Here is a 14,015-nt window from a genome sequence, read left to right as displayed (position 1 = left end):
ATAGCTCTGGCTGTCCTGAAACTCACTGTGTCCATCAGGCTGGCCTCAGAGACCAGCCTGCCTCTGTGGAGTGCTGGGATCAAAGGCGTAGGCAACTAAAAACGCTGGTGACCTGGACAATTAATTAGGGGTGGGGAGAGAACTTTCCCTCGTAGTTACAATTGAAACTACTGTAAAAATAATTTGGGTTGACTTTCTTTTTTTTTTTTTTTTTGAAAAATCTGGGTAGGGCAAGTGTCTTACACAATACGATGGAAATAAAGAGGATTTGAATAATTTGAATTATGAAGTTAAATGCAGAAAACAATGGAGAGAAACAAATCTGCTCTGACCCAAGATCAAGAACCAGGTGTGTCCAATTCAGACAGTATCATCTTTTTTTGTTGTTTTTTTGTTTTGTTTCCTGGCATACAGAACCCCTGTGAGTCACGGTTTTCCGAGGAGACCTCAGGATTCAGCACGGTGGGGCGCTTTCTCTCTTGTCGGGTGAGATATCCCGGCAGGAAATCAATGCCTAGTGTCAGAAGCGGGTCCTGACTGCGTAGGATGGAGAGCGGTGATGGCACTTTGGGTCCGCATTCCTAGAAGCCTGCCTGCCTCCTGCTCCGGCGTCTGCTCTGGTCGCCTCCTCCTAGGCGTGTCCCGGGAGAGTGGGCGGCCCCTTTCCAGAGAGCACTTAGTCTCACTTGCCCCCCACGCCTCTCCTTCTCCCCTCCCTCTTCCACCGCAGCCTTTCTCTTCGCCGGGGCCACTTCCTTCTTCAGCCTGTTCCTCCCCGGGGCGCGGAAGCAAGAGGACCCGGTCCAGACCCACGCGGCATCAGCTCTTCCGCGAAGAAGGAAGCGATCCGAGAGGTAGGTGAGCGAGTCCGGGGAGGAAAGGCTGGACCCGACGTCTTTGGGGGGTCGGCTTAGCCCCGGGTGGAGGGCGGGGACCCCGAGTTGCTGAGGTGTGGCTGGAGGCACCGTGGGCACGCGCCCCACCCCACCCCGTGCCCCACTCGCGGGCACCCCACTCGGCCGGCACACTTCCGCACTGGGCTCACGTGACGACGTTTCCCCGGGCGGGGCGGACCGGGAAAGGTGCTGCAGCCCGAACCGATGTTTGCCGCGGTGCAATGTGTGGGTGGGTTTTGTGCACTTGGCGTCGGTTTCGTGGTGCGGTTCTGCAGAGCTGGGTGAGGAAGGGCTGGGCAGGGGGAATTAAAGTGGCATCAGGACAGTGCCCCTCTGCAGTGCGGAAGGCGGGTGAGTGAGGGCACGCGGGACTCCTGGAGATCCCCGGGAAGTGCCCTCGGGTGGGGTGGGGGTGGAGGGCTCTGGCCGTGGGGAACCAAGGGCGAGTGAGTGGCGGAGACAAAGCCCTTCCTGGGGTCCTGGGCTCCGCAGCCCTGTGCCACCAGTTAAGGGGGTGAGCGAGTGGGTACCCGTAGGCCCCAGGATTTGGGGACCCTTATTTGGCAAGACCTCAAACTTGTAGGAGGGATGACCAAATATGGAGTGTGCTCGATCTAGCGAATGAGGAGAAAGGCACCCGGTCAGCCTTTGACCCGCGCCAGCTGTTAGCGATAGAAGTGAGACTGGAAGAGCGCCGAGAGACTGTGAAGTTGGCTGCCGCTTCCCAGGGGAGGCGACTCCAGTAGGCTTTATTTCCTTGACCTATATTGATTGCCTTTGGAGTTTTAAAACATAACTAGAGGACGCTCCCGACCTCCCTTTCCAAATGTGTATTGATGGGGCTTCCCAGCCTTTGCCACAGCCCTGCTCTTTGTGAGCCCCACTCAGACAGCCTAATTAGAGACTGTGACAGTTAGGCGGCCCGGCTCACATCTGCCGCTGCCATTCTGCTGGCCTCTCACAGACAGGCTCTTTTTCCTAGGCTTGCTCTGCTTGTGACCTCTCATTGTTCTTGATCTGGCTCTCTCCAGTCGAAGGTTTCTGTCCCGCTTTTAGACTGCCGTGGGTCTCCCAAGGATTGTATAATGTGAAGGTTTTCTTCTTTGTCCCCTCCCGTAATAAATGACTAAAACATGCCAAGTTGTGTGTGTGTGTGTGTTAACAGTAGTAAACCTATTATTTCCCTATGCATAGGAGCCTTGTCTTGCTTTGTAAACGATCTGCCTTAATAAGTACTCAGCATATGATATTACATAAGAACACACTATTACATTAGATTCATTTGCATAATAGCAAAAGAAGACGAGGCAAAGGGATGTGTTAGGAACCACTCTTTGTGGCGTTAACCATTGTGAGTTTGTTTCATTCTCAATAAAGCGGGATAAGTAATAAGTGCTCTGTAGGGTTCTTAGAATTTCATGAATTAGGCTAGCTGGATGAATGGATCCGTGCATAAAGACACTTGCTGCCAAGCCTGAGGACCAGATTTTGATCCCTGGGATCCACATGGGAAACTCACAAGTTGTGTCTTATCTCTACATTCACACCCTCACAAAATAAGTAAATGAAAAAAAGCTATTTAAAAAAAAATAGAAGAGTGACATGAATGAACTCAGATAAGGAGCCTGGTGTGTGATTAATTATAAAGAAATGCCCTCTGCCTGCCTTCCTTAAAACTGGATGAGTGCCCATTTTAATGGAAGGGGTTATGCCTAGGGCACATGACAGAGTGCCTTCCTCTTTGTTTCTCGTTGTTAGATGAGATGTAAATCTCCCTGGTGTGAGAAGTAGAGAGTGGGAGAGTGGGACAGAATGGTGCTGAAGAGAGAAATGTACAGGCAGCAGACTCAGCAGTCTCTAATCATTCTCCCTTCAGTCCAGGTTGGCTCATTTTTTTTTCTCTTCATTCTCACAAATCCTTACTTCCTGAAACAGGGCAGTATTGTAGAGAATTTTTATATGACTCCCAAATCTTGTGTCTAATGTCATTCCCCCCACCCCTGCCTACATGTGTGGGCATGCCTCTGCGTGTGTGTGTGTGTGTGTGTGTGTGTGTGTGTGTGTGTGTGTGTGTGTTTAAATAACAATTAGTTAAGCTAACTTTTTGGATCAATATTCTTTAGCATGCAAGTAATAGACATTCATACAAACTGCCACACGTTATAAACGGGGTAAATGCCATTGGTTCATATAACCAAGATAGCCATGATCTCAAGGGTAGGTGAATCATTTTTATGCCTAGATTTTCCTTCTGCTGGATTTCCTAGCTGGGTCTTCCCATAGGGTAACCATTTACACCAGGGTTGTAAACCCACATCTTAGAGCCAGTGGAAATTACTTATTAATAGTCTGGCAAGATCTTGGGGTTGAACTTGACTGTTTTGAATGAGAGTACTTGTCCTCAGACCTCCACATATGTGTGCTCCCCCAAATAAATAAATGTTTTTTTTTAAAGCTTAAAAAAGAAAAGAATTATATGAATTAACTCAGATGAGGAACCTGGTGCCTCTAACCAATCCCACTGACTCTGGGTCACTTCTGGAGCTGAGGATAATGCTCTGTCCACATACATGACTCTGGAGTAATGGGGGAAGTATTGTCCCCAAACAACACTTAGACGGTTTGTTCCGGAGTGGGGAAACAGTACTGGCCCCACAAAACAGCGACTGACCGCCGACAGAGGTTCACTTCCACCATCATTCTATGTCCTCTGGGGACATTTTAGCTTCTTAGTATCATCACATTTAAATTGTGTCTTGAATTACATAATTATGTTTTCACCAGCACAAAAGTCCCCAATACAGTTGGACAGTATACATTTATTTTTTATTTATTTATTTATTTATTTATTTATTTATTTATTTATTGGGTTTTTTTTTTTTTTGAAACTGGGTCTCTCTGTATAGCCCTGTCTTTCCTGGAAATCACTTTGTAGACCAGGCTGGCCTTGACCTCACAAAGATCCACCTGCCTCTGCCTCCTGAGTGCTGGGATTAAAGGCATGCACCACCACGCCAGGCGTGGGCAGTATAATTATTAATAGTAAGTCTTAGAGAGTTGCATTTAATTGAAGAGTTTGCATTTTACTGCGATCAACCCCTTCAATTCCAGTGTTCATGCAAATAACAGCAGATGGCAGTGGCACATTTGATTATTAGCTGGAAGAAAATCTGGTGTCCCCAATCAGTGTCATTTAAGCAGGTGGTATCCAGTTGTAGATGACACTCTTATTTTAGAAGTTCCCAGGGATTAGTAATAATCCATCTGGATGAAGTTGTTTCTTTGAAGCCTTTACCTTAATGAAAACAGTAACACAGCTCCACCTTTTAGCTCTTTACTCAGCCTGGAGAACTTCTCTCGTGAAAGCAGATTGAATCGACACCCCTCCTGCCCAGTCGCTCACACTTGCTGGTCTCCGCACGTGGAGTTCTGTCCCAGCATCCCTTTGCTTGTTCTCCTTAGTTCATGAAACGGGTTTTGTTTAACCTCTCCCCTTGGTGCCAGGCATGGTAACAAGGAATATTTGAGTCAGATCCCTGTGGAGAGTAATTTCCCTTCTAGTGAGGAAAGCTCAGAAACCAGTCTTTCCAACTGAGTGAAAGAAAAGAGGCATGCAGCGCTGCGGAACAGCCAGTAGGGGCGCTCTCCTCAGATGAGGGATGCTTTCTGGGGGATGTTACCTTCAAGCTGGGACTGATTCCTGAGCCTAGGAAAGGGAATAGCCTGAAGAAGTAAGACAGAGGAGGTTGGCAGCCTTGCCAGGGGTATTTGAGGAATAGAAAGACTCCCGGAGCTGCAGCTTAGCGCTCAAGTGGACAGTGGAGGAGGCTGGAACAGAGGCCAGAATCCAGCCTGTGGAAGACTTAGCAAGCCACGGCAGGACTTAGCAGGACTTAACAGGCTCAGCTCTCATTAACGTGGACTCTTCGTGATGGGAAGTGAATGGGCTTCAGTACACGTGGTGCAAGGCGGGCAGTTTTCATGGGCGGAATCCAGAGGAAGGTGTGATGTTCCTGTATGTGAACCGGAAGTTATCACTGCGCTGACCTGAAGGTGTATGTGTGGCCTTGGGATGGGTCTGTATCACCTCTAGACCCCAGACTCCCCACGAGCAAGGAGCATGTTGTTTATCTTGGCATCTCCATTGTGGGAGGCCAGCCCCCACCTTTTAAAGGGTTCCTATGAAGAGGAGAGAGGAATAAGAAACTTTTAAATAGAAAGATAGAGGAAACAGACAGAAACACAAGATAGCTTCAGGAGGACCTGGATCAAAATCCACTGGCCCCTTCTGTCTCTTCAAAATGGCTTTAAAAAAATTTTTTTTAAAGTGAGCTTTTTTTTTTTGGTTTTTTGAGACAGGGTTTCTCTGTGTAGCTTTGCGCCTTTCCTGGGATTCACTTGGTAGTCCAGGCTGGCCTTGAACTCACAGAGATCCACCTGGCTCTGCCTCCCAGTGCTGGGATTAAAGGTGTGTGCCACCACCGCCCCGGCTCAAAGTGAGCTTTTTATAACAATGCGAGCTTTTTATAACAATGCCAAAGGGCGGGGCAAAAGGCCTTCCCCTTGCTAGATCAAATCATACCACACAGCCAAGTGCAGACCCTTCGAAACACTTAGTAACCATGCCTGTGGTCAAATCATTGCCCTCTGCAGCCCTGCTGGGTAAAGCAAGCTCAGATCTCACCAAGAAACCTCTGTGGGTCTCCACACTCCATCTCCTAGTTCAGGACCTGCCTCAGCTGTGTCTTGTGTTTTCTCCTTTGTCTCCATAATTTTCCATCTACGTTTACCTTTGTATAGCATGTTCCTTCCCAAGTGTCCACTTGGCCCACCTTCCCCATCCTCTCCTGCTGTAGCTGGAGAGTTTCTCTCCAGCTCCCGCCGATCCCCGACAGTCCCGCAGCCCACTTATAAAATAAACACACAGACTCTTATATTATTTAAACTGTCTGGCCTAATGGCTCAGGCTTCTAGCTATCTAGTTCTTACATCTTAAATTAACCCATTTCTATAAATCTATACCTTGCCACATGGCTCGTGGCTTACCAGTATCTTACATGTTGGTACTCATGGCGGTGGCTGGCAGCATCTCCTGACTCAGCCTTCCTGTTCCCAGAATTCTCTTCTCTGTTTGCCCTGCCTATACTTCCTGCCTGGCTACTGGCCAATCAGCATTTTATTTATACAGAGGGATATCCACAGCAGCCTGCCTATAATGCCTTGTACCCAGCACCCAGAGAGTGCGTGCCACGTTGCTATTCATTGGGGGCTTTTCTCTGCCTTGAGCATGGATCCTGTGACCTTGTGCAGTCTGTGTGCTTAGCAGCACTCTGTGACAAGATGTACACGGAGTAATACTGTCGTGAGAAGAGAGGCCATCTTCTCCCTAGTAGCCGGCAGTCACGGGAGTGGGGCAACGAAGAGGCAAGTTTTATAGGTAGAGGGAAAGCAGAGCTATTTTAGTGCCCTATACTTCATACAAGTAGAAAAGGGGCGTGGTCAATAATTGTGACAGATGCTGCATGAAGAAGAGAAAGGGCCCTTGGATTGCTGGGTGCCTGATGGAGTATAGAAATGGCCATAACGCCGAGCGGTGGTGGCACATGCCTTTAATCCCAGCCCTTGGGAGGCAGAGCCAGGCGGATCTCTGTGAGTTTGAGGCCAGCCTGGTCTCCAGTGCAAGTTCCAGGAAAGGTACAAAGCTACACAGAGAAACCCTGTCTCAAAGGAAAAAGAAAAAAAGAAATGGCTGTAACGTAAACTTCCTTTCTCTTTCAGCCAGCAATGAATGTGGATCATGAGGTTAACCTCCTAGTGGAGGAAATTCAGCGCCTGGGCTCTAAAAGTAAGTATTCTAATGCGGGGTGTGTCTTCAGTATACCCCAAGGCATTCTGGAGAAACTGAGCAGGACTTAGGACACAGCAACACACTCTGCCCACACCCTGAGGTGCTAATGCTCTTAGTCTTCAAGGGTGTTTGAGACACAGGGCTGTTGGGGTGTCGGGTTTCTGAGGCAGAGAATAGTGGAGATGCTTTATTATTTTTTGAATTGAAAAATCACCGAGCTTCTTTTGTTTGTATTAAAGTCTAGCGTTTGAGTTAGGTTGATAATTTTTTTTTTTTTTTTTTGCTGTTAAAATTCTTGTTTTCTGCTTTATATTTTATAAATTTGTAAGTGACCAGAGATTGAGACTGAAATTACACTAAATTGTTGTATTAGTCAGGCCCTTGTAGAGGAACAGAACTTACAGAACTAATCTATATATGTGTAGAAAAAGGATTTATTAGAATGCCTTCAGATTGTGGTCCAGCTAGTCCAACAATGGCTGTCTACTAATGGAAGATCCAAGAATCCAGTAGTTGTTTAGTCCATGAGGATGGATGTCTCAGCTGGTCTTCAGAATATTCCAGAATCCCAAAGAAGTAGGCTCTAATGTCAGTGAAGGAATGGACTTGCCAGTGAGTGAAAGCAGGCAAAGAGAGCAAGCTTCCTTCTTCCATGCCCTTTATATTGGTATTGGCTGCCACCATCTGGTGTGGTCCAGATTAAAGGTGGCTCTTCCCACCTCAAAAGATCTGGGTTAAAAGTGGGTCTTCCCACTTCAAATGATTTAAATAAGAAAAAAGTCGCTCACAGGTGTACCCAGCTGCTTAAGTTTTATTTGAGTTAATTCTAGATGTCATCAAGTTGACAACCAAGAATAGCCATCATAATTGTCTTTATTTTCTCTGAGTTCTTGGGATTTTTTTTTTCCCCGAGGCAGGGTTTCTCTGTGTAGTTTTGGTGCCTGTCCTGGATCTCCCTCTGTAGACCAGGCTGGCCTCGAACTCACAGAGATCCGCCTGCCTCTGCCTCCTGAGTGCTGGGATTAAAGACGTGCGCCACCACTACCAGGCGAGTTCTTGGGATTTGTACAGTTCCAAACATAATAGTAAAATAAACCAACTTTTAGATCTTTTTTTGGTGTCTTTGTCTTCAGTAGCCAAGCAGCTATAGTGAGGATACCAAAAATGTAAAATTGGGGTATTGGTATCTTTCTCCTAAGTTGTACTGAAATGGTTGTACTTGTAGCATGAGGTACATTTGCTACATCTAAGATGTACGAGGATTGGAGAGCATATGGAATAATGGACGTATTCAGCATCAACTAGAATAGTGGAATTCAAAGTTGTCAAATTATTAGATAAAGGAAAACTGATGTTTCAGAGCATCTCATAAACAAACATTGCACCCTTGTACTTTCAGCACTTGGGAGGCAGAGGCAGGAGGATCACAAGTTGAAGGCCACCTTGGCCTGTACAATGAAACCCTGTCTCAAAAGAAAAGAAAAGAAGAAAAGAAAAGCTATGTCCTTATAGCTTGCTTTTTTCTTAGAACTGTTGACTTATGAATTACAAATCCTTTAGTATAGTAGGATAGACGCACTTTAAACGGATTCCATTAAGCTGTTAATTCCTACTGTCCCGTGTATTAGTTTTCTTCCCCTTCTGTGTGTGTGTGTGTGTGTGTGTGTGTGTGCATGGCTGTGTACAGGCACGTAGAGGTCAAAGGTTAATCTCAGGTGTCATTCCTTTGGACTCCTCTTGAGTTGTTTTGAGGTCTCTCATTGGGACTTGGGGCTCACCAAATAGACTAAGCTGGCTGGCCAGTGAGCCCCAGAATCCCTCTGTCTTTACCTCCTCAGTGTGCGGCCCCCATTTTTTTTTGTGGTCATTGAATTCAAGGCCCCATGCTCACACAGCTCTCTCCCCAGCCCCCCTGTGCTTGCTTTCTGTTCCTGCTGTAGCCAGTTACCACAGACCGAGCAATGGTAAAGCAAGATGTTTAACAGCAGGACGCATTTCCTATTTTGTGTAGCTCGGGCGTCTGATGCGTGTCTTTCCAGGCTCAGATCCAGGTGCTGGCTGGCTTCAGTCCTTTCCGGAGGGTGTTGAGGGGACTGTATGCAGTTCCTTACTTTCACTAGCTTCTGGGGCTGCCTGCATTCCTTGGCTCATGGCTCCCTTTCTCTGTCTTCAAAACCAGCAACAGTGTGGGGAGTTGGGGGTCCTCATGACTCTGCCTCCCTCTTCCATTCTTAAGAACTCTTAGGATTCCATGAATTGGATCCAGATAATCCAGAACGGTGCCCCATGTTCGAGCCCTTATTTAATCACATTTGAAAGCTTCCTTCTGCCCTGAAAGGGAAGGTCTTCACGGGTTCTACAGATCAGAGCGGGGGCTATCTTCGGGTGGCGTTGTTCTCCCTGCCCCCTCTGGCAGTCCTGGTATAGAGTTCACGCTCTCAGACATGCTGAGCAGGCAGGTGCTCCACCACCGAGCCAGTCCCAGCTTTGTCGCACGAATCTTAAAAGGTCTTATGAATAAAAACAAACCCAGAGCCAGGTACGGGGGTGAAGGCTGAAAGATCAGAAAAGCAGCCCAAGCCACAGCTAACCTCACCTTGCCAGCTTCTCAGCTGATCCTGTTTCCTCAGACTGGAAACCTCTGTGTCTTCATCCAAATGGATCTCAGCTGAACTGCTGCTAAAAGCTAAAAGCTTCCAGGCTCTAGTTCCTGGTTTTCATGCCTTATATACCTTTCTGCTTTCTGCCGTTACTTCCTGGGATTAAAGGCATGTGTCACCACGCCTGGCTGTGTCCAAGGTGGCTTTGAACTCACAGAGATCCAGGCAGATCTCTGCCTCCTGAATGCTAGGATTAAAGGCGTGTGCTACCACTGCCTAAGGTACCAAGCCCTGTATAAGTACGAGTGACATAGGCATGTTCCTTTTCTTCAAGCATCTTCTCACTTAATTGATGAAAATAGCTGCCAGGCGGTGGTGGTGCATGCCTTTAATCCCAGCATGCAGGAGGCAGGGACAGGTGCATCTCTGTGAGTTCGAGGCCAGCCTGGGCTACAGAGTGAGTTCTAGGAAAGGCACCAAAGCTACACAGAGAAACCCTGTCTTGAAAAACCACACACACACAAAGGAAGGAAGGAAGGAAGGAAGGAAGGAAGGAAGGAAGGAAGGAAGGAAGGAAGGAAGGAAGAAAAGAAAATAGCTAAAAATTGATGAGGCAATTATCGAGAAAAAAAATGGCTTGCTAGACTGTGAAGTGCTGGCATTCACTTCAGTATGGTTCTTGTGCAATAGATCATTGGTAGCTGTAGAGTTGGTTAAGCCTTGAATAGGTGGGACTTGGACATGTAGACGTGTAGGCATGTTAGTTGAGGAGGGGACACGTGAGATAAACTTGGAATGGGAATGAATTATGTTTCTGTAGAACACTGAGAAGAAACTAGAGAGTGTAACTTATTAACATTTAGGTCTCCAGTCAAACAAGTCTTTCCTAACTCCGTGTTGTTCTTACCCTTCACTACACCCACTTGATGCAAGTCTGGGGCGGTCTCATTTCCACCAGTACCACATCTCCTGGGTTGCTCCAGCTCCAGTTGGATCGCATTACTTGGAATTAGTATGTTTGGATCATTAAGAGCATATTTCCAAGACTTTGTACACCGTTCCTGTTCATGTCAACCTGGTGTTCATGGTCAGGTTCAGCTAGCTTTAAAATTCCAACCTTTGCACTCCTGAAAAGTGTGTCTGTGTTCTCCTGGGGCGAGATCTGAAGTTCCACTTCAAAATGAGCAGCTTTACAAATTAGAAGACAAGCTAATTATCATAACATGCATATGCATGAAAGTACTTTAAAATTCACAGCCTTACCAGAACACCTTGACTTCATTGTTGGCAAAAGGTGACTGATTGAGTTGGGAAGCATATATGGTACTATGTCATCTTCTGACATGTTATGGCTTTTTTTCAGTTGAGCCTGGAGTGATTTTGACTAATCTGCTTATGATGTATGAGCTCCTACTAGAAATTGATGAAGGAAATCTTATCTGTCTCTTTGTAAGTCCGAATCTTTAAAGTCTCCTTTTTCATCCAATTAGAAAAGATGAAGTGGAGAATATGATTACTTGGAGATCGAAATTCTTTCATCCAACAAGGATTCATGAATACTTTCTTGGGGCTCAAGTATAGAGGATATATAATTGAAAAAAAAATTCTATTTGAGTCCCTGAAAGTGTTCTTTGGGCATCTGGAGATGGGCAGACTGGAAGTGCACTTGGAAGAGGTCAAGAGCATGGGCTTAGCTAGTTGTGATGATACTTGCCCGTGATCCCAGCTCTTGGTAGGTCAAGGCCACCCTGGACCACTGAGACCTTGTCTAAAAGTTTTTTAAAAGAAGGTCAAACCGGAATATGGACTCCTGCCAGACTCTAGGACTGACTGCTCTTCCTCTCGTACTTCCTGGGTGATCTTGTGCACTCTATCACATGTTTCTGTGTTGTGGTTTCCTTTTTAATAGAATAATAATGTCTTAATAATTCAGACACTTTGCATTTTAAAGTCTCTAAAATAGAATATATCTTTTTGTTGTTTTTGTTTTTTTGAGACAGGGTTTCTCTGTGTAACAGTCTTGGCTGTCCTGGAACTAATGCTGTAGACCAGGCTGTCCTCCAACTCACAGAGATTCACCTGCCTCTGCCTCTTGAGTACTGGGATTAAAGGTGTGCACTACCATTGCCTGGCTTAGAATGGATCTTAATATTGCTTTGCTTTATTTAACCTGGAAGTTTAATTGGATATAAAACAATGGTGCTTCTTGAAGTCAGTGGTGTCTTTTCTTATAGGAAATGAAGATTGAGTGCATTTTAATGGCTATAAAGTTCATTTAACAGTTCTAGGAACATAGTGATAAACATCGACTATTGTTACTAAAGTTGATGGTGTGTGCTTTGACAGACGCACACTCAGTTTAGTAAGAAGAGATAACCAGTGCAATTGAGAATTGTGAAGGAGGTCTCAGGGAAGGTTACAGTTGACTCTGTTCTTGAATCAAGGTAGAGAAGAGGGTCTGGGATGCTGGGCTGATGACTCAATATGGGATACAGTTACAAAAGCCAGATCTCTTACGGCACCTTGGGCAAGAGCAGACAGTTCATTAAGACTAGATCCAGCCAGGCAGTGGTGGCGCGCGCCTTTAATCCTAGCACTCGGGAGGCAGAGCTAGGAGGATCTCTGTGAGTTCGAGGCCAGCCTGGTCTACAGAGCAAGTTCCAAGAAAGGCACAAAACTACACAGAGAAACCCTGTCTTGAAAAACGGAAAAAAAAAAAAAAAAAAAAAAAAGACTAGATCGAAACATGAAGTGAAGTCATAGAAGACCGGGCACTCACTGGATGCTCAGCCACAGAACATATTAAAACAGGGCATATTCTTCTGTGTATCATGACCACTGAACATGCTCTTTCCCTTCTACTTATTGTCTCTATTAATCTGGCAGCTAACATAATTTTATTTTTATTTGTTTTTCAAAAGGATCTATTATTTTATTTTATTTTTAAATAAAGTGTGTAAATTTGTGTGGGTGTTTTGCCCACACTCGAGCCCATGTCCCATGGAGGTCAGGAGAGGGCATCGGAGCCCCTGGAACTGGAGTTACATATAGTTAGGAGTTGACATGTGGGTGCTGGGAAATGAACCCTGGGCCCTCGGGAAGAACAGCCAGTGTTGTTCACTGCTGAGCCATCTCTCTGGTCCCTCAAAACAATTTTGAATATCAAAACTGAGAAAAATTTATCTGCAGCCTTCCTACCATATAGTACATTTATTTTTATTTTTATATTTTTAACTTTGAGACAGGGTCTCACAATGTAGCCCTGGCTGGCTTGAAACTTGCTGTGTAGACCAGCCTGGCTGTGAACTCACAGACTTCTGCCTGCTTCTGCCTCTTGAGTGCTGAGATTAAAGGTGTGTATCACCACGACTGACCACGTTCACCTCTCATAAACGCTGCTTTCTGTCCCCTTCAGTCTTTGTCTGCAAAGTGTACCATGTTTATTCTGCTCCTTGAGTGTAGGAAGAGGAGTACTGTTATGTTTTAATTGTGGTTCCCCCCTGGTGAGAGGTTTCCCCAAGATGTTCCAAGGTTGTCGTCCATGGAGGCAAGACACATTTACTCACACTGTGTTTCTGCAATTAGATGCTGATGGGAAGTTAAGCGTGAAGTTTGGGGTCCTCTTCCGGGACGACAGATGTGCCAACCTCTTCGAAGCGTTGGTAGGAACTCTGAAAGCTGCAAAACGAAGGAAGATCGTCACATACACAGGGGAACTGCTTCTTCAGGGTGTTCACGATGACGTTGACATTGTGTTGTTGCAAGATTAATGCGGTTTGCATATCTCGGTATCTCTGGTAAACTGGAATGACCACGTCAAAAGACAAACTTAAGCTTCCTTATGTATTTTTATAGAACTTTGTAAACATAGGGGACTCATTGAGAGGCCCTGTTTTTATACCTTGAAAGAAAACATTACTCTGTAAAGTAAACAAAACCTATTATTTTTTTCTTAAGAATGTGATTGGAAAATGTAGGCACCGAAACATATTTTGGAGGTGTGAGGGGTTTTTTTTGTTTTCTTAAATCATCCTTGGAGAATTTCTACAGGCACTTGACGTTCTGTCAAAGCAAGAAGCAAACTGAAGATCGGTTGCCATGAGGAGTGTTATGTTTATGTAATAAAAACACGTAACTGCCTTTAAATTGCCTGATGGCTGTGTTTTGTCATGTAAGTATGAATGTGCCTCTTACAATTGAAGTTTTTGTTTCAAAATTAGGTCACTGTAGCGAAAATGAACTTAATTTAGAAAAAAAAAAAATCTTAAAAACCACGGAATTAATCAAATAAGAATTATTGTTTGATGTAGATGTAAACTTAGGCCCGAGTTAGGGGACATGGCAAAAAAACTAACCTTTTTAACCTTGCAGTTAGATTCAAACAATAGGAAGCCATCTGTGATTGTGTGCTGCAGCCACGGTCCAATGGAGACCATCAAGCAGGGTAAAACCAGTGAAGGCCACAGTGTCCAGAGTGCTCATCCCAGAGGAGGCAGGGTGTGCATTGAGGAGCGATAGGAACTGGTTCTTTAGTGGGAGGAAGATGGGACGTAGAAGGTTGATGGCTATAGCAGAGGCCGGAGCATGGACTAACAGGGCAGGATCTTGCAAAAGGGAAGCCATGAGCTTGGCCAGGAAGGACGTGTTAGGAGGAGGTGATTCAGAACAGAC

At 45.6% G+C, this 14,015-nt stretch overlaps 1 protein-coding gene across 5 annotated transcripts; it reads left to right on the top strand.

The window, feature by feature from the left end:
• The first annotated feature begins 638 nt into the window (after positions 1-638).
• Positions 639-13,490, top strand: Abracl (ABRA C-terminal like). 5 transcript variants are annotated; one of them, XM_037200356.1, is made up of 3 exons: positions 639-858; positions 6,675-6,741; positions 12,930-13,490. In XM_037200356.1, the coding sequence occupies exons 2-3, from the start codon at positions 6,681-6,683 to the stop codon at positions 13,112-13,114; spliced, it is 246 nt and encodes an 81-aa protein (XP_037056251.1). In that variant the 5' UTR covers positions 639-858; positions 6,675-6,680; the 3' UTR covers positions 13,115-13,490. The 5 variants fall into 5 exon arrangements, with proteins under 5 accessions (XP_037056251.1, XP_028716659.1, XP_037056248.1 ...); XM_028860826.1 differs by having other exon boundaries at positions 641-854; XM_037200353.1 differs by lacking the exon at positions 639-858 and adding an exon at positions 1,109-1,177.
• The last annotated feature ends 525 nt before the right edge of the window (positions 13,491-14,015 follow it).

Source organism: Peromyscus leucopus, chromosome 8a (genome assembly GCF_004664715.2).
Source record: "Peromyscus leucopus breed LL Stock chromosome 8a, UCI_PerLeu_2.1, whole genome shotgun sequence".
Taxonomy (NCBI): Eukaryota; Metazoa; Chordata; class Mammalia; order Rodentia; family Cricetidae; genus Peromyscus; species Peromyscus leucopus.
The sequence above is the reverse complement of the archived record's forward strand: the minus strand, read 5'-3'. Positions and strand labels throughout refer to the sequence as shown.

Bases quoted from the DNA above. Each gene is read 5' to 3' on its own strand.
- Abracl (XM_037200353.1), top strand. From the start codon at position 1,118: ATGTGTGGGTGGGTTTTGTGCACTTGGCGTCGGTTTCGTGGTGCGGTT. The intron at 1,178-6,674 runs GTGAGGAAGGGC...TTTCTCTTTCAG, and splicing joins GTGCGGTTCTGCAGAGCTGG to CCAGCAATGAATGTGGATCA. The intron at 6,742-12,929 runs GTAAGTATTCTA...TTCTGCAATTAG, and splicing joins TCAGCGCCTGGGCTCTAAAA to ATGCTGATGGGAAGTTAAGC.